We start from the raw sequence: 21650 nt of genomic DNA on the forward strand, positions 1-21650 counted from the left end.
GGCTTACGAAGTGTGAGCTGGGGTGTAGGCCTATTTGCGCAAACACAATCGTTTTAACCTTGACAGAAATTCTTCTTATTTGTCTGACAAGGCGGGTAATAGCTGCATTGTAAACACACTAGCTTTTGTGAAACCTTGATGATTATATAGTTAGAGTTTTCTAAGGTAAGTAAAGGTAAAGGTAAACTTGATTAACTTCACAAAAGGTTATTGTTATTAACGTTGAATTTCTCGGCTGAGGTCTAAGTAGGGTGCACATGGGTGTGATAGGGTGGGTGGGTTGGACGCTGTTTGGGGGATTGGACGACGGGTTGTTGGACGAATGAAAGCTGCAGCTCTTTCGGCTACATCTTTTTTTATCTCCTAGCAAATACTCAAACACACATATATATAACAACAACAACAAGAACAAAGCAGAAAAGAGGGTTTACTTTAATTTTAGAAAATTATTGGAGAGGGATATACCACCGAATATAAATGCATACCTCCTTTACATTTATCGTTATCATTCCGACTTATACCCCCCCCCCCCCAAAAAAAAAAAGGCTCGTTCATTCTGTTAAGACGTAGACAATACGGTAACAACCTTACAAAGGTTTCATAACGAACGTTGTTCTTTACTTGTTTGACATAATGTGGTGTGCATGGACATTCGTTTATGAAATGTACACCATACTGCTGTATAATACGATATTACTATCGTAGACAACTAAAGTTATATCAATCATGCTTTGGACTCGTAGCTGAAGTGACACCGATAGCTGCTAATGTAACTTATTCGTAATTATCAAAGAAGCATGGCCATATCACACAAATTCTCCGTCGATAACTTTGGTTACCAGTCTAATACTTGGTGTGTGGATTCATAACCTTGAGAACAATACCCCTATTGTTTTTGGTGGAGGTGTTTATAGCCACGTACAGTAGACTGACCTGCATTGTTTATCATGCTATAGAGTTATTGTAACAGCTAGTTCTGGTAATACTAACGAGCAGAAGTCTAGTGCATTGAAGTAATCGAAACCTCATTGCATTTTGCATTCTGGTTAACTGATAAAGCCATGAGAATCGGATGGTATTTCATTTTCCATTTTATTATCTGGACGGGTACTCACCTTTACCAGATTTAACTGAGAATCGGCTGATATAAACTGTTTACCCAGCCCCGTGCCCAAATAAATATAGGTCGGCCATAATTTAACTGATAAGGTCATCAGATAAATAGGACTGATATTTCTATGCATTGTGAGTATAAATAGGACTGATATTTCTATGCATTGTGAGTACTTGTTTTCGTATTCCCGTGGTTTATCGATAACAATGCATTGGAACTGAACAGAAGAAAATCCCCAGGGATTTAGTCATCTGTGAATGATTGAAAAGCTAATTATGATCTCATTTCACAAGTTTTTTTTTTTTTAAAAAGGTGAGTACTCACCACAATAATGAAAAAAAAATACAAAGGAATTTAATTCAATACTTATTTAATTAAATGCACATGAAAGCACATAGGGCGACGTATAGATGTCGCCCTAAGTGACCTTAACTCTTTTAATAAATTACGAATATACATGTCCCCCTATCTGAAGTTATCTGACATCAAATTTCAAGTTCATACCTACTACATACGAGAAATTAAGGCGACTCCAATATGTCCAATACGACAAATTTCCAAAAGTTGTCGTTGGCATATATGGCAAAATGCCCAAAGTTTCACATTCAAATCCCTCTCAAATCTACAAGGATGAGGCACAGACCACTGTCTCCAAAAGCATGTCTGCTTTGTTAATCATAAACCTCTTCTCATACCTTCTTAAAAGTTACAATGAGGACAGTAGGCCATCCCCTAATGTGCCAATTTCGTGTAAGTATTTACGGGAAAAGAAAACCCAATTTATGAGGTTCAATCAAAATCATATTAACAAATCAAGTTTCCTTAAAGAAACAAATGCTAACAAGAGGTCTTAGTATAGCTTGTCATCTGCTCTATTTTACTAAAAAAAACATGTCATAATGTTGCTGTTACAAGGATTTACAGAACCAAAATGACAGCAAGTTCTTTCTCAATGTAATTAATATTTGTAAACTCCTCTCATAACCATTAAACAAGATTCAAAGAACACAATTTTTAATACTAGTATAACATTTTAATAATTAAAACTTGGGCCCATGGGTGAGTCTACAGGGCAAGAGCGCTTTTACTTAAGATGTTTTCACTGGAAAAAAAAAACATTAACAGAGGGGTAACCGACCTGACAATTACAGAGGTAGTAGATACATCCATGATCTATTACCATTATAAACACTGTTCATTCAAATAGGTATAGGGTCGGGGTATTGCAAAGGACCCCTGGTGAAAAAAGCAAAATAAATAGTGAAAGCTCTATCGATGCACGCCAAAAGTGACTTCAATGATAAAAAATAAATGAAACTCAGATAATAGTTCTTGATGGGTTCTCTATAAAACAATATATGAACTCTTCTTCTAGCCCCCACCCACAAGGTTTTATCGGAGATGACAGATGTTCACGTTTGCATATTTAAGAGAGCGATGTTATTTTTTTCAAAGAACTGCATGATCATGAGAAACAACTCAAAACCCTCGTATATTTTAAACAACCTTCGAGTCAACTGATGAAAAACATCTTTTACTCCTATGTGCATGACCTTGATTGTCGTTTCAATCGATAGTTGCTTGCTTTATCTTCCCGTTCTTGCCATCTAAACTGGTGGGACATTTCTTTAAACTGTTATAATTTATTTCTGTGAACTCTTATGTTTGCCATTCTTTGTCTTTTTACCCTTTATGATCTTGTATTTGTCTTATATGTACATATGCGAGCTTGTAATTTCCCTTTTGGGATGAAATAAAGTTTGACTTACTGACTGACTGACTGACTGACTGACTGACTTACTTACATACTTACTTTTGACCTCAAAAGGTTGTTTTTTGTTATGAAGTTTTATATATATATATATATATATATATATATATATATATATATATATATATATATTTATTTATTTATTTATTTATTTATATATATATATATATACCCCACGTTTACACACCCCCACCACAAAAAAGTACAAACAATAATGGGCTCCTTAGTTTGGCCCCTACACTTACTCAAAGATCCCATGAATTCCAAAAAGTGGTGTCTGCTAAGTTTACGTTTTGACACACTCTGTCAAATATGCATTTCAAATATGTATTTTGGAAAATATGCTTAGTTTCTAATTTGTTAAGGAAATATATCTTCAATGTAAGTATGCAAATTGCGGTTTCGAGCATCTAAGTTTATCTGTTGTTCGTCAATTGTACGGCAGTGCTAAGTTGTTTAGTAGCCAAACGATAGTACCATGCAACTATCCTGTGTGTTGTTGAAGCTACGAATTTTCGCTTTTGCTATAAAATGAGATTATGTAATACCAGTAAAAGCGCGACTAGGTAACATATGGTTGGGTTAAGTTGCACATAAACCTAGCAACATGCAAGCACGAAGGAAACGAGTGCGGATTTGTCAATGAGGACATAAGTTATAATAGCCTACATATTTTCCATCGTACCGCTGAGGGTCGAATGTGGTAGCTTCTGGTCGCCGAGGACCTGCACAAATTTAAATTTTGGAGAGGTCCCTTGAGTTGAACTTGTAAAACTGTTCTCAGGGTTAACAAATATAGGCTATTCACATTATTGTGACATATGTGTGAACCTTAGAAAGTACCAGACGTAGCGAACCAGTGTAGACTTAAGACATAAAGAAGCTACAAGCACAAGGCTCTCTGTACTAAAGTGTTCCTTGCTGTCGATGTTATAATATAATAATAATATTTGCTTTTTATATAGCGCTACATACCAGTGATAGGTCTCAAAGAGCTTTACAGACGTTATATTGCCCCTGGTCAATGATAACCTGTCCCAGAGACAATCCCTCCAGTCGGCAGCAGTTATTTAGTGCGCCCAATGACACGTTACCTCACAGGTACCCATTTAACCCCTGGGTGGAGAGAGGCAAGTGAGATAAAGCATCTTGCCCCAAGGACACAACGCAATGAACTAGGCAGGAATCGAGCCAACAATCCTTGGATCACGAGTCCGACGCCTTAGCCAATTGGCCAGGTACAGGAGTGAGTTGGTATGCATGCAAAATCGCTTCTCTCACAATGAAAAATCATACTTTGGAATTCTGTGAGCAAATATAGTGCATTTTGCGCTTTTCCTCTCAGAAATGGCTCAAGTACAATAGTCCATTTCTTGGGGGCGGGGGGGGGGGATGGGAGGGGGTGCTTTGATCGATGCACAGGTATTCCTGGCACAATCTAGATATGTAATCTGATAGCATGTATTTCAAATGCGGATAAAGCTTCACCTTTTGGTCACCCATGTTCTTATCCTGGTCCATACTTGAGATATTTCTGGGCAGCGTTGATAGAAATATAGAGTCAAAGTCAAGCTTCAAGGAACATGGCTGTAGGGCTACAGCAAAAACACAGCATACAACCTGCCACAGTAGATAAACCACCCAGTATCAAGCAAACAATATATTCCTTGTGTGCTATCTCCGAAAGGATATTCTGCCTGGCAATGGACTTCCAGGGGGAAAAACCTAGTGTCCTGACACTGGCCAAAGATATGTTAAGACAGTCTTGCTGTTGATATCTCCTTTATCAGTTTACACAGCTAGTTACGGAATCGAATATGATAATCGAGCGATGGACCGAACGGCGCCTGCGCTTACCTATATGCCACTGTTTGGTATTGGTTCTACTGTTTAAAGAGTAGTGCCCCAGAGCGTAGGCTCCTTGGCCGTGGAAACCATTTTATGGTGTCGAAGGGAGCGCGGCTTAGGGGAGGTGGGACGGGGGAGGGGTACGAACGGCCTAAACTGAAAAGAGTTCGTCTCTGATAAGCGAATGATTAAAAACCGGGCAACGTGGAGGTAGAAGATGGAGCTAGATTGTTTACGGCACCGACTCTACTGTGGACCGCAGTTTTGGGTGAGTCTTTTCCCCGGGAATAGTTTTTAATCAGTGTGCCACACGTCGTTATTAACAGTAGAATAGATCAGAACAGTCCGTTATTTAGATTCACTTTATTACATTTCCGATGTGTTACCAGCAGTTTTCGAAAATATCTTGCTGTTAAGTTGGTATATGGGCAATATTCATCATAATCGGTGGCAAACCTATGTCGGTGGGGCCTCACAGGGCCCGGGGCACAGGGCGGGATGGGGGGGTGAGGCAGTGACAAATATACACCCATCTGCCTAAGCATGGTATTGATATTAATTGTGCAGTCAATAAACCAAACGGGATATCCATCTAGATATCCAGATGCGCAGTTTCTTTATTCTGCTTTCGGGCCCAACAAAACAAAAATGCGATGAAACCAGTAACGTCACGTAGGACTACTGTCTAAGGCCACTTGGAAATTTTGAATCATTGAATTGGCTCTTCAATCGAATATATAACATTGTAGGTCGGAAACTCTGCCCACCCCAGGAGTGTAACACCCTCCAACGACCACCGCCGTATGCGAGACTAGAAAAACTGTGTATATGCCTACCCCTCAGTGGCACCATCCCTATGCATTAATTAACGTGCTGTATCAGTAGGTATATGTCTATGCATGGGGGTGCTAATTACTGTATCAGTAAATACTGTACATTTGTGTATGTGTGTTGAAGGTGTGGGGGGAGGGGGGCTATAGAATATAGTAAAAGTATGCTACGTCTCTGGACTGTTATATAATAAGTAAATTGATGGTAACGTAAGCTCATCGGTGTATGCAAGGGCCTAAATATTAATCGTAATCCATGGCTTTATATAAATCGTAACAACGTACACAAAAAAAAAACACGTCTTCGTTTAACTTCAGTACCATTTGTCTTCACACATTTGTAATACGTTGTAAACAGTGCATTATTTCAGGCTATAAAACATATATGTTTACCCTTGGAGCTTTATATTGAACTAACCTAATGCATGACATTACGGTGTTAGACTAACCAACCAATTTTATTGATGAGCCACAGATGTTTTATATGGTACAAATACAAATACAACCTGAACTGGTAACAGTGTTTTCGGAAAATGCCGTCCCACTCATCGCTTGTCGGAATATTCCACTATTAGGTAGGGGTCTAATGTAATTGTGTACAATCTAACACAGTCGTTGTATTGTCGTTCTCGAAGTATTTTGGAAAGGATACTTCACATTACGAGCCTACGTTACCTTAGTAAATTAATAATATTGATATTAATATCAATTCCTAACCTACGCCAACCTTTTGCTATTGTTAAATTCAACGCCAACCTATTTTCGAATGGTATAGTCCAAAATAAAACAACCGGCGACGAATGTGACATGATCCTTTTATATCGAGATGTAATACATATTTTATAAGTTAAGTTGTTTAAAACATCCTACCGGGTATATAACCCAGTTTTAAAGGCCTATACTCTATACCCAGTGTACATGGCCCGCGTGATCAATGCTGCTCAAGTACTCTAATCGGACAGAGGGTAACATTAGACGTTCATAAACACCAAATAAGGTAGGCAACGATGGTCGCGACAAGTCTTGTGTACAGCTATCCACGGTATATGGATACGTAGTCAATCGACAGCCAGTGCGTAGTAGAAACAGGGTGCAACACATCCATGTTTCAAATCAAGGGTAAACTGTAGTAGGCCTATGACTTCCGGAGGTCCCTTTTCGATGAGGTTTAAATTGGTAACTGGTTCCACGAATGTATTGAGCGATTAAATTTCTCGAGGGAGATACTGTTTATGCGTTAACATCAGTGGAGTGCTTTGGATTTCAAAGATGGGGAAGGAGGGGGGGGGGGGCAAATAACAAAATCCTGACTATAAATAAGGGTCTATATTAGCAGCTCCAATCGCAATGTTGTGCTAATGAATACTTTGTGTGAGGACGGAAACAGAGACCGAGTGGTGGTAAATTTTGTGATCAAATTCTTCTACCGCTGAATGCAAAAATCCCCCGACTTAATCATTCCCCCCCCCGAATGAAGATGGGAGATTTCGCACACAGTCCCCTCCCCACCAAACCACACCCCTTGCGCACGCCAGTGATACATACGGAATGCCATATGTATCAAAAATGTCCAAAAAAATATAAGCATGTCCAAATTTATGTAAACATATCGAAACTAATAAAAGTATGTCCAAAAATAATATGAGCAAGCCCAAAATAATGTGAGAGTGTCGAAAAATTATATGAACATGTCGAATGTAACTGCTAACTTCATCTTTATAATGAACATTTTGGCATTTGAATTCACGCCATCTGTTGCAAAATATCCAAAAAAATATAGGCATGTCCAAATTTATATAAACATGTCGAAAGACTATATGAGCATGTCCAAAATATTAAATTAATATTATTTTGGACATGCTTATATTAGACATTTTTGATACATATGGCATTCCGTAGATACAATTTGGGTAATCACTATACACGACAACGTGATTGCATTTAACCTCAGCATTCTTACATTATGAGCCCTGCCGGGGTGTACAACAGTCCATTGTAACGCAACACGGATGATGAATACCAAATAACAAAAGTACCGTTTTTTCTTTCGTTTTTTAAAGGCCTCTTTTAAGATGCCGCATTGCATTTTATTCTTCGTGTTGTACTGCATGGCCTACACATGTCGCCAGTACTATAGTGGCCCTGTACACTTTCAGCAACTTGAAGCCTTACAATTTTATGGTTTCAAGTACCATTTCCCGTGCGAAGCAAATACAGTTTAAGTATCGATCGGGTCGTAAACACAAACCAATAGATGGCTGTGTGTTTTGATTTGGACTATACCATTTGATAATAGGTTGTCATCAAGTATAACCTTGGTTAATACGTTGGCATAAGTTGGGGATTTCAGTCGGTTTTTTTTCATTTATTTAAACCATGGTTGGTATTGTATTATGATATATATTACTGTGTTAATGGTACGACAACAAATATTAAAAAAACACGCCTCTCTTAATAGTGGAATGTAACATTGAGGCTGGGAACCCTAAAAAAAAAAACCTTTTGTCTGCTCTACGTCATGCTTGAATAGAAAGATCCAGTTTGGTCGATGATGCATTAGAGCTCTATTCACGAACCGATAAACAGGATTTGTAGTTCCATGATATAACTAAGAGAGAGTGACCGACTTTGCTAACATCAGAAACTTCGACAACTATAGTGGGAAACGCGTAGAGAACACCAAACTCTTCCTACGTAGGCCTAAGGTAAGTTCAGAAGAAATAGTATAGGTTCTTTATATTTATACATTTAAAGGTGATGAACAGTAGAGTCGCCAAACTCTTATGACGTAAGTTCGGAAGAAATAAAATAGGCTTATATATATATATATATATATATATATCTATATATATCTATATATATATATATATATATATATATCTATATATATATATATATATATATATATATATATATATATATTCAGATGTTCACTTCCGCAAATGTGCTCAATACATAGAGTAGAGCAAAATATAATTTAGTATACCTATACTGTATCTTACTACATGCTTTAAGTTATCGTATATATAGGTATACTATATATATATATATATATATATATATATATATATATATATATATATATATACATATACATATATATTTATATATATATATATATATATATAATATATTTAATTATATATATACATATACGTATATTTTTATATATTATAATTGTTACTGTAATACAGTGTATTTACATATTCTCTTTTTGTGTCATTGATACAATGCTAGGGCGATATATAGATAAAAGTGTATATAACTAAATTACAGTTGGTTGAATCAGTGAGCTACTAGTTCCATGGTTGAACAGTCTGCCAATTGGGTTGAACAAATAAACTGTACACAGGCAGGCCTATCGTCTATAGGCTATGACGTCACTCATCGAGAATTTGCTCAATAGCCGATTTACAAAGCCAACATGATGAGTGTGGTGTGCCTTTTCACTATACTCAAAGGCTGGGAACAATGTATTAGGCGAACAAGTTGCGTAACCTGTCTATATATACTCATTGGTATATTACAGAAAGTGACTCCTACCATTGGATTGATAAGGGTTTCTTGTGTCTTGCGTCTAGTGATTAAGGATGTCCTGTAACTGCGAACGGATACTTGGAAAACTCCATACACACAGCCTTAAAGATCTGCTGTATTGGCTCCAATTATAGCACGCTAATTAGGTATGAAAGTTTTGTGATTACGTAATCGACCTGCCGCGGTCGTAGATCGATACAATTAGCCTGCATAGCTTCTTAACACCTTCAGGCTCTTTGTGTAGACACTGTGTGGAAATATATTCATGTCTACAGTGTAGTTAATAATCAAACCGCGTTCACACAGAGACCCTCGTACAAGAGAAAATAGGTAAAAAAGATGTCATTTTACGAAAAAGGGTGGTCGATTACGTAATCTCAAGAAACTTTCCACGATAGCGCGCTATAGTTGGGGTCTATACAGCAGACATTTAAACATTACGGTGACCCATGCATACCATTGTTTTCCGTTTACTGGGAAAGTCGTTACTAATTAGATACAGTATATATAACAGCGCATGCGCATACATGGCTGTCACCATACGGTTACTTATTTTTTTACGAGCGTGAGTTTCCCCGTAGAGTATAGTTAGCTACATCAGTTTCGTGTTCTTACTGCCATGATGTGTATAGTCAGCTACACTGTAAAAAAAAAAAATCTGTAAATTAACAGAAACGATTGGAAAAAAAAATCCAATCGATTCCTGCTATTTTTACAGACAATCTGTAAAAAGGAATTAACTGGAAAATAATGTTTTCTTTTTGCATATTTTTCCAGTTAAACGTTTTACAAGAACATTCTGTTAAATAGATTAACATAAAAAAAATCTGTTTTCTTTTAGCAGTTTTCTCATGTATACTTGACTGAATTCTTCTGATAAAATTACAATGTATGCCTGTTTGTTTACAGACACGTTTATCGCGTTTTACTCCCCAATTCTGTCGTTTTACAAGGTTTCGATGTTAATTGTTCAGTGAGTTTACAAAAGCGTTAAAATCGTTAAAATTAAAATTTATGTCTGCATTTTTACAGACAGCATTAACGCGTTTTACTTGGAAATTCTGTTTTTTACAAGATTTTGATGTTAATCGTTCAGTCAATTTACTTATTTCTTCTGATAAATTCAAATTTATGGCTTTTTTTTTACAGACACTTTTAACGTTCTTTACTACCAAAATATGTCCTTGAACAAGTTTTTATGTGAATTCTTAATGATTTATCATCTGCGTAAAAAATGAAACAAAAGTGTGGAAATTTGATATTGACCATTAAAATAAATTGATGGGTTTTATCTGTCTTATAGTTTACGGCAAGGTTTCTACAAAAAGAAAGTGCATACTTAGGGAATACGACAAAAATACACTGTAGAAGTACGTTGAAAATGTTCATGTTTATTTTCACCCTTTATTTACACAACTTCTTCATTCATCTTGGAGTGCAGGTCTTCCCCAAAAACATGAACATACAAAGGTGCTTTAACCTATCACTTTTTAATCATTTGTCTAAAACTAAAAGCTTCTTAAATAGATACTAGAAACACGAACCTCAATTTTAAAGCAACAAGCAGAGAACTTATAATCTTCAACACTGAAACAATAATTCTACTTTTCAACATTTGAGAAAATACTTGTGACTTGATATCACAAACTTCAGGCCAAGGCAATTATACAAACCAGTTACAAAAGTCTGTATAGGGACAATAAGAGATACAGGTTTTGCAACTGTTCTGAAGAGGAAACTTATGTTAAAAAAGTCTGTAAGCTGACAGATATTTAACAGTGTAGTTGGGACAAATTCCTAACGCTAAATATCTCTCTAAACTGTCCGCCCCACGACATGCCTCAAAGCATTCGTATTGACAGTACATGCAGTTCCTAAATGTTATCTGATAGAAACATGATATTCATACTGTTTATACGGACACTAACGGGTGCTCTGCAGCGAACATATAGTACAGTGTAGAAAAAAAATCGCCCAGTGTAGTAGGCCTAAGCAAGAATATTGTCGTTACCGTCCTAAGTCTTAGTAGAACAATGTGATTGTGTTCAGTCAACTATATGTTACACTACTGGTTAGCCCACCTACAGTAATTCCAGCTGAGAACTGTTGCAATGCCTTTGTGCTAGATAGTAAAGTTCCTGAAAATGAAATCGGACTGTTTACCGGAATAATATGCAATTATTTGTTTTCATTGGCATAACGTATATAGTCTAAAGTGTTTTTGATACATTTATGACAAGTGACTTTGGAAGAGCAAAAAAAAAAATAAACATACACACTCGTACACACCGGCATACACGTCTGGTATATTTTACAATAAGAGCGAAATAAGGAAGGAAGTATTTTGTTTCGATTGAGGGTGTGCAGGTTCACGCTCTTATCCGTTTCACCTTCCTTTTTTTGTTTTTTCTTTCTCGTCTTCTTCTTCCTTTACTTAACACCCAGGCTACGACTGTTGAACTTATCTATCCTGTTTGAATTGCCTTTTTCAACGTGAGCTTTATATATATATCCCGACCATGGCGAATACTCCACAGTTTGGTATGACAGGTATAACAGCGGTGACGTCACCCCCTGGTATGGCCCCACCGACCCTTCATGTCCCTGGTGCGGTGTTATCTTGGATGGAAAAACCTTCCGTAAGTAATTTATGATTCCCAAAAAAATAATTCCGCACTTGCGTTTAGTTCTATAATATCATTCCGATCGATGGCTGAGAATAAGTCATGAACCCCTGGCCATTGGTAAGTTGTCACACCCACAGAAAAAGTGTGCATAATTCAACCAATCCCACCCGAGGCACTACCGCGGGCGAAATTTGTTGATTCCCTATCGGGTTCAATTCAATTACAGATTGTTCAGCCAATCAGATTGCTCGTTACGTCAGCACCAATACTGACCATCGCTTGGCAATTGGAAGTTCGAAGACATAAAACTGAATAACACACTGACACTTAATTAAGTCTATAGTTATGGGGTTTCCCTTCAATCGCCTTAACTTTGAACTTTTAATGCTTGGATCATATGTTGACATTACTTATGATACATAAGCTATTTCCATTGGGTTGGTGTTTACGTTATCTAAGATTCGTGAGCCGTTCTATTGAAATAGGAATTCGTTTCGTGGGATAGGTACACTAAAATTAACTTCACGACGCGCGTTCACGCGTCTTGAATGAATATACGCAAAACAGTTCAGTCTGCAGTATGATACATTTCCGTCACTGCAATGTGTACACAGCATTAACACACATAGGCCTACAGCGCATGTGTGATGCACCCCTGTAAGAAACTTTCACTGTGCCATGTTATCGATTAATGCCTTCACAGAAAACTTCGATCAAGCATCGATAGTTGATCACACAATCATAACAAACTAGTGTGCTAAATATGTCCTAACCAATTCAAAGATACGAAAAGCTTCGTGTAATGTTGAACGGGTATATCTTCGTTGCAACGAATGGATGCAGACAAAGTGAAGGTTTCTATGGTGATGATCTAACTCTTTCGACCAATCATAAGCGACTATTTACATATAATTGCAAACCTGTTTGTGTGTGTGGGGGGGGGGGGGGAGATAACTAACAGTTATCTCAAAGGTCCCCATGTGTACACCTGGGTGAAGAGAGGCAGTGGAGATAAAGTGCCTTGCCCAAGGATTCAACGTATATCTGGTCAGGGCTCGAACCTGCAAACCTTAGATCACAAGTCCACTGCCTTAATCAGCTAAACAGCGCCCAATGAACAGTTAATCTGACAGGTCCCCATGTATACACTGTGAAGAGAGGCAATTGAGATAAAGTGCCTTGCCTTGCCCAAGGACACAACGTAATGTTCTGGCCAGGACTCGAACCTGCAAACCTTATATCACAAGTCCACTGCCTTTACCACTTGACCACAAAGCTCTCAACATATTCTAAGCATACTGGTGAATGTTTCCATTCAATTCCTACATGTGGGTTTTGAGAAGAAAAAGAAAACATCGTTCGGACACATTCCAAACCCACTGTGTAAACTTGAAGCAAACAGGTGTGATATCAGAGAAGCAAAAAGACCAATTGGTTGTAATGAAGAGTTTAAAAACTTGTCTAAGTCGCTTTCGACTTTCATTATGATAATATTGATTCACTCAATCTCTTCTGTGGATCTGACTAGTGGTGGGTAGGTTGCACCATTCCCCCACCTCTCCACTCCCCTTAAATATATATTAAAAACTTACAAATTGTTATTTCCCAAAGTCCTTGCGTGTAGACCTAATTTGCAGTCTAAAAATGAATATAATCCACAATGCACCATTTCACGTCTAAAATGTTACTTGTCTTGCGGAGGCTAACCACCAGACCAACCCCCAGACCCCCCCCCTCTCTCTCTTTCCCATCAATTTTAATGGAGTGTTATATGTTTTCTTTGCAAACAAATTCGGCGAAGTTGAGATTCAACTTCCTCGTTCCTGTTAAGAATTGAAAGAGGTTATAAAAGGGGGAATTACCCATTTTTATTTAAGACTGCGTTTTTATTTGTTATTTAACTATTTTAGCTATTCCCCCTCCCCCCAAAGCCACTACTGATATTGTTATTACTTCGTTGTCGCTTCCTAGGCAACCATGGGTTGTCCACCAGGACTGGAGTATCTCAGTCAACTTGATCAAATCCTCGTCCATCAACAAGTTGAATTACTGGAGGTTTTCACCAACTGGGAAACGCCAAACAAATATCAAATGAAAAATATTCTCGGTCAACAGGTACGTATACGTTGTACAGTATATACTTCATCTTAGGAGGTATATAATACAGGTGCAGGGGTATGTGGGGTGCATACCCCGTACACCCTACTCTACACAGTACCCTCCCCGCCCACACCCCAGTCTACAACTCTACACAATCTAACGAAAGGTCGTTATTAGCACAACTTTGTGTAGACCTGTATGTTTGTATATATATATATATATATATATAGATATATCTTTTTATATCTATCTTATTGGCTAATATTCCTCAGGAACCACTATTTCACGTGTATTTCACGTGTATTTATCCACAAATCAACTGGACAACATCTTTGTATAAGATTATGTTACCAAATAAGATTATTTGTGTGTCTTGGATTTAAAAAAAGCAGGAATGGAACTACCTGTCTCGAGAAAATATGATAAATATAGACCACTGTACAAATTAACGAACTGCGTAACAATGTAGTTTCATAGGTGACTAAAGAGGTTGTTGACAACTTCAAAGAGCAGCGTATGATTTGTATGTTTATCCCAGTAACTTTGGCAAAATCAATATCAAAAATATACGATAACCTCACTTTTGAAGTTTTTTCACTGTTCTTGATTTTCCGACTCGTTACGATTTTCATTTATAATGAAAATCGTAATGAGTTGGAAAATCAAGAACAGTGAAAAAACTTCCAGCCTCCACCGGGATTCGAACCCGGGCCTCCCGCTCTGTACGCGGACACCCTAACCACTAGGCTATGGACGCTGATTGTATGTCCAGAGGTTCGAAACCGGTAAGGATATATATATATATATATATATATATATATATATATATATATATATATATATATATATATATATATATAAATATCTTTTTATATTTATCTTTTTTTTTTCTTAATTTAATTTAGATTTTTTTCGCTTTCGAGGAGTCAGAAGAATGCATGCGTCAATGTTGTGGTCCTAACAGAGGCTTCGAGATGCACATTGTGGATAATATGAATCAAGAAGTCATGAAGGTCTCCAGAGAATTCAATTGCTGTGCGGGTGGCTCATGTTGTGCTGAATGCGGTGATGGCGAAGAATACGCCCATAAAGTCACTGTAGAGGCCCCGCCGGGCAACCCTATCGGCTATGTTCTTCAAAGGTATATATGTTATACTCAGAAAGGATGATATCACGTTTTAAGAACAGTGCCACATTTAAGATATTCTATCGAAGACAAGGCTGTTCTCAGAAAATTTGTTTACAGGGGGATTTATCACTGTACTGTTGTACTATTGTATACCCATAGAAAATATATAAGGCTATATATATATATATATATATATATATATATATATATATATATATATATATATATACATATACACCAATGCATGTTTATCGAACACGGATACGCAATCAATTACGTAATGTCATTTTTAGGGTAGAAATAAGGGCGGATACAGATGGATGACTAAGTTACCACCACCCCCCACCCTATCTCCCCACTCATTTTTTTTTGGGGGGGGGGCAACCTGTTGTAAAGGGACAATTTTGTAAATTATAAAAATAAAAGTTGAAAAGTAATGAGAAAAAAATTCGGCCGATTTGACCGAACTTACATTGTAAATATGCCATAGGCTTTATCTCTCTGGTTGTTTAGAGCTGTAAATACTTTAAAGCCTTTTAGCTTCCCGTTCGGACTTTCTTTCCCAATGTACAAGAACTGCTGAAGGTTCGGTCTGTGAAATCAATAGGGAGCGAACAGGCAGGGATAGCGTTTTCGTGTGTGAGGCGTATTTAAAGGGTGTGAAGACTCGCGTAAAAAAAAAAACGTCTAATGCCGGTAAACTGACCTAATTTCGAATGAGGTGTAACAGAAGTGTTAGACACCACCATCGATCCCAGAAGAAAATACAAACACAACTTGCTACCGTCGGTAATTAGACACTAGTGTACAGTCTGTACATACAGCTGCGGTCAATACCCACAGCACAGTATACAAACGATACAGCGATGGACATCTCAGGTCCAGCTAAAGATAACAAGGTATCACATTTCATTACTGTCTGCATTTTGTAGCGACAAGAGCAAAACTTCACTAGCAAGCAACGGAAAGTTAAATTTTTCAGAGCGCGGCACGCGGTTTGGGGCGAGTCTTCATTGCCTTTAACAACTGGCTCCAGAATACGACGTCAACAGAGAAGCTGGCTCATATAAAGCAGTAGTTGCCATGTACATACGGACCCATTCACACACAGACAGACAGACATTGTAAACAATACAAGGAACTACACCTTCGATGAGTGATGCGAACATCGCTGTTTGATGAAAAATCTGCCTATTTCTAGAAAATACCAAAAATTTGTGGGGATTTAGACCAGATTCATCTCATGAAATGTTTAGAAAAATAAAAGGAAATTTTGATCGGATATCAATTCCGTACAGTTGTCTGGCATGTCAAGTACTATTTCAGGGTCTAAAATATGATACAAATTGTTAATTATTTGCAAAGTATTTCCCTATTTTGCAGTTATTGTCGCATTACTGATAACTATCCTGTTTACTCATTTCATAAAATAGCCTTTAGGCTGTTGGAAATTGGATAACACAAGACTCAATGAAAATATATCATTAATTTGATTCAGTCCTAAATTTTGCTTGTTTTTTTTTCGTTCTGCAGGAAAAGCTTCTGCAAGCCTCATTATGCGATTCTGGACGAAAATCGTGAAACTTTGCTTAAAATAAGAGGACCATACTGTACCTGCCAGACAGTTTGTTGCACCGATGACGTGGAATTCCAAGTAAGTATTTCTCCCCCAGAACTACCAATGTGGGGATGGATGGACTTCAAACTGGTTCTACACCTATAACGCATTTTTATAATATGCGGGATCTCTGGACTGCTTCTTTAAGGTTTAATGATGTCATGTCCTATAGTGTAGTATGATAAATTCCATGTTATTGTTTATTCATGATCCATTTTATGAAATTCTAATTCCTTACCGTACTTTTTTTTTTTTTTTTTTTTTTTTTTTTGCACTTCATTTCAACAGCGGAGCACCCTTGAATGACATTCAACTTCATTTTTCCATGTGCAAAATTTGTAATGAATTGTATATAAATCATGTAATCAGTGTGTGAGCAGAGTAATTGACATTACTTATCTCATTGCATACAAATGTTAATCCCCTTCCCCGTATCCCCTGTCCCACACCCTCCCTCACCCACCTTTCGCCGCAACTTCAATCCACGTCTTCTCCCTCTATTAATGTACAACTATACCCTCATTTTGAAAGTAAATTACCCCTTCCCCTCTCTCTCTTTATATTTCTTTCTTTCTCTCTCTGTCTCTCTCTCTCTCCAAAGGTACTCTCCTCAGATGAAACCGAACAGGTCGGTAAAATCAGCAAGCAATGGTCAGGATACCTGAAGGAATCGTACACTAACGCCGACAACTTTGGTATCCAATTCCCGATGAACTTAGAAGTGAAAACGAAGGCGATATTGATAGGGGCGCTCTTTCTAATTGATTTTATGTTCTTCGAAGAAAATCAGAACAATAATCATAACTGAAGAATGTTTTAAACAAAGTCCCAAAGCACTCAGGATCTATTTGTATTGAGGTAAACTTTCTGATTTACACCCCTGTCACCACACACCTCCCCTTTTCAAATCGAATCACATGACCTACTGCCCCCTCCATTATTTGTCCCACTTCAGATTGAAACCCTCCCGTATCGTTAAAAGTAAATCTATATGTCATACCAGCTTTTTAGATTCCTACATATGAATGAACCAACATTTCCCGCAACATAAATCTAGGTTCCGTATGCATTTTTTAAAGAGTGTCATGTCACCAACAATGTAAGCCTACATATTGTAATTATACACGAATATCCAGATAATTTTATGTAACCTGTCTATGTTATGCAATTTCCACTTTTATGTTATGTTCTGTTTATTTATGCATATATGTAAAGATCAACATTGCATTTTCACCGTATTTATAAAGTCGTATTAATTATATTTGCATATTTCAAATATCATCATTGTTAATGTTATATGAACATAATGTCAATGAATTTAGCTACGTTTCCCGTTTAAGAACCCGTTTGACTTCACTAGCTTGGAGGATGGCGTAAGCTCTGGTGACGGAAAGATGAAGGGGGGGGGGGGGTGGTTGGGCGCGAGGAAACTGGACCCCTGCCTTGCTTTAGAACCCCGGTGTAGTGTTGGCGACTGAAACCCTTACACGGGGACAGCAGATTGACCGTAAGGGTTCTCTGATGAATTTACCAGGGAGTGGTGTTGCCAGGTCTGAGACAGCGCCACGACTTAAGTCAATGCCCCCCCCCCCCCCTTCACCGTAAATCGATGCATACATCTAACAAATGCATACGACTTTCAAGTTCATTGTACTCAATAGCTTCATTCTCACATAATATACGTGAGTTAATTAGATATGTATATATACATATTTTAATATTTTTAAAGTCTATAGAGTCAGAGAAGCTAATGTTTAAGGTGACATTTATTGTTATATGTTTAAAGAGCTACTGAACGTTAGTAGCTTAAGTTTTGAAAAAAAATATTCAAAACTCAACAGTTGCTTACGGAGACTCTTTTACACCAAAACATGTCTCTTTTACCATGAAGGATACATACATTAACGTATTATAACCTAAGTATCTTACGTATGTGAGTGCAAGGTCGATGATGACGTCACACCTCCGGTATATAGGGCAATTTATTTCATATTGCTTTATTCTATTCTTTTATAACTTCCTGTTTATAAGCCTAACTCTATTTTTGTTTCTTTCTATACATTTTGCTGAAACTACAATACCACGCCATGTTTTTCATTGAAAAGTTTTGTAATGCATTTCACAGAAATCGTGGAAATTAATTTACCTTTCACGTGCTTTTCTTTGAGTCTTGCGATTTACGTTCCGAGGGGATACGGGGAGATATAGGTTTCGAGGCTAACGGTATAATTGACATTAAACTAAGTTATCCAGCAGGGCTTCTTGTAATCACCATGTTTGCACTATGGGAGGGGGAGAGATGTCGTCGAGGGAAGGGGTGCATGGTTAAATTGAGAAATTTTCGTAAAATGTAAGCTGCTATATTTTGCAAACTTTGGAAACAATGTTGAAGAATAAACCCGAAACAAATGAGATCAAATTCTCCATGTCAGATACTTAAAAAAAAAATAATAATATTACTCCAAAAGGAGATGAAACAATCCATGTCCGATATCTAAGAAAGAGAAATTACTATTACTCTAAAAAAGGAGATACAATACTTCATGTCCGATGCCAAAAAAACAACACGCAAAATATTATCATAAAAACAGAACCAATTGTGATTTAAATACAATTGAAAAACCAGCTGAACTCCCTAACCTATGCCAACCTGTTACCATTGTTAAAACTATGAACTATTATACAAATAATGAATGGTTTCCATTCGTGCAATAGTGCAAATATTTCATGAGTTGAAAGATGGAATGTTCCATTCAACGAGGCGCAGCCTAGTTAAATGGAACAAATTACATCTTTCAACGAATGGTTTCTCTGCTCTCTTACCATTGAAAAAAGTGCTACCAAAAAAGGTATAACCCATGGTTCTATTTCATAGATTGGAATAGAGCGGATTTTGCATGCAATCAACGAGCAATTGACCAATCAAATGACCAGAATACAATTAGGTGTTGTATAAACACTATTATTATTATATTTTGGGTAGCCTATCAGTTTGTTCGCCAGTGGATGGGACAGGGCCAGTGAGCCTATACATGATTTTATTTCTGGAGAGGCTAACGCCATACTTCCACTCTCCCCTCCCACCACGAAGTATAGTTTCTTGTGCCTCTGTAGTCAAGTCACATAAAGTGAGACAATAGTCTGAAAAAGATGTATAACCCACCGATAAGACGAAAAGTCGTGGAACTGGTTCCCAACACACTGAATGACTGATAAGCGCACACAACGACTATACGGTATCTTCTGTTCACAACCCATGTATGTTACATGCAAAAATTATTTCACCGTTATTGGCTACAATTTTATGAAATTTTACAGCTTTAAAGCCGTGAACCATCGCCCACTGCCGACTGCCAGTCGGAGGAAACCATTTCTATTGAGTTTGATCATTCGTAGTGTTAGGGACATTCATAGGATATTCCCCGAATATTCACAATTTGTCTACGATACAACGGTCGAGCAGTTGAATCAGATCGCATGCTGCCAAGCCCTTGTGCGGCTGGCTTTACACCTAAACAGTCTTTGCAGAAAATATTCAGCCACCCCTCCAATATATATATATATATATAATTTAGTTTGAAATTAACGTTTTTTGTCAAAATGGATGCGGCTGGAAACTGGACATCGTTTACACACCAAAGGTACTCTCCTCAGATGAGATCGAACAGGTCGGTGACATCAACAAGCAATGGTCAGGATAATACGTTAAGGAAGCGTATACTGACGCCGACAACTTTGGTATCCAATTCCCGACGAACTTAGAAGTGAAAACGAAGGCGATATTGATAGGGGCGCTCTTGCTAATTGATTTTATGTTCTTCGAAAATATTTGAAGAATGTTTTAAACAAAGCCCCAAAAAATACTTTTCGTAAAAGAAAACTGTTCATGCAATAGATTCTAAACCAACTGCAAATATTAAGACATTGTAATCCACTCTTCTATCGCTAGCCGCTTTAAAATACACACTGCAAGTCGAGGAAAACGCTACTTTGTGATTTTTTTGGTTTATCTTTAAACAGGTGCGGCGGAGTTATGTCCTTTATGAGGGTTGGATAAGGCAGCATTAGTAACTTAGTTTCTACAATGTCTCTTCTGTGGATTTACATTCCACTGTGTCATGATCAGTTGAGCAGAGTAGTAGGAATGTTTCGTCTTTAATTCCACAGTTTACCCAGTGATGTTTAGGTTGGTCTCTAATGCAGGTGTTGGTTTTACATGTAAAAAGAAATGAATAGTTTGTGAATAAATGATTTTTAGGAAAGCATGGATATGTAGTACACTATCATTTCATGTTTGTGCAATTTCGATGCAGAGAGGTGCACAGGAATGCATTCCTATACGGAGCTTTGAATTTTGTTTTGATGTTTAGTGTTTATATAATTATTTATGCAGTGCCTTATGCTAGAGTTAAATCCTATATAATGGTGAAATGATTGGGACTATATTCAAACAATGGCCTTTTATGACACCCAAACGATCTTTTGAGCGCAAGTTCTTGATCACATATACATCTAAATAGACAGTATCGGTACTGTGTATACACAGACAGGTAGACATACAAACAGAGAGACACATGCAGAGAGAGGGGTAGTTGGCATGCACCATCACAGCTCACACTAGCATATTATCAAGCCTCAATTCAAAGAAAATTAATGGTTGTCCATTGGAGAATTAGTGTCTTGTTTGGTTGTCCAAAGGAGACATTTGCTGTTGAAGAGGACATTATATGTTTACACTTTGTTCAATAGTTCCTTCTGTTTTATTGTTTTTTAAATGTCAGAAATACATGAGAAACAGTTTCTGTCGGTTGTCCATCACCTATTTGTAATATTAGTGACCAATGGATGATCGTAATACGGAGCCCTGACTGAACTTGTGTGACCTAACAAGTAAGAACACTGATATGAACACTGATGAACACTGATGGATGGATAGATAGATGGATTCATGGATGGATAGATGGATGGATAGATGGATGGATAGATGGATGGATGGATAGATGGATAGATGGATGGACAGGTGGATAGATGGATAGATGGATGGATGGATAGATAGATGGATAGATGGATGGATAG

General features: G+C 37.4%; 1 protein-coding gene across 1 annotated transcript; it reads left to right on the forward strand.

Annotated features, from left to right (window-relative positions):
* The first annotated feature begins 8106 nt into the window (after positions 1-8106).
* LOC139981957 (phospholipid scramblase 1-like) lies at positions 8107-18715 on the forward strand. Its single transcript, XM_071994405.1, has 6 exons — positions 8107-8268; positions 11546-11739; positions 13699-13842; positions 14733-14968; positions 16490-16610; positions 17176-18715. The coding sequence occupies exons 2-6, from the start codon at positions 11620-11622 to the stop codon at positions 17380-17382; spliced, it is 828 nt and encodes a 275-aa protein (XP_071850506.1). The 5' UTR covers positions 8107-8268; positions 11546-11619; the 3' UTR covers positions 17383-18715.
* Positions 18716-21650: the final 2935 nt, after the last annotated feature.

The sequence above is a fragment of the Apostichopus japonicus genome, chromosome 16 (genome assembly GCF_037975245.1).
Source record: "Apostichopus japonicus isolate 1M-3 chromosome 16, ASM3797524v1, whole genome shotgun sequence".
Classification (NCBI taxonomy): Eukaryota; Metazoa; Echinodermata; class Holothuroidea; order Aspidochirotida; family Stichopodidae; genus Apostichopus; species Apostichopus japonicus.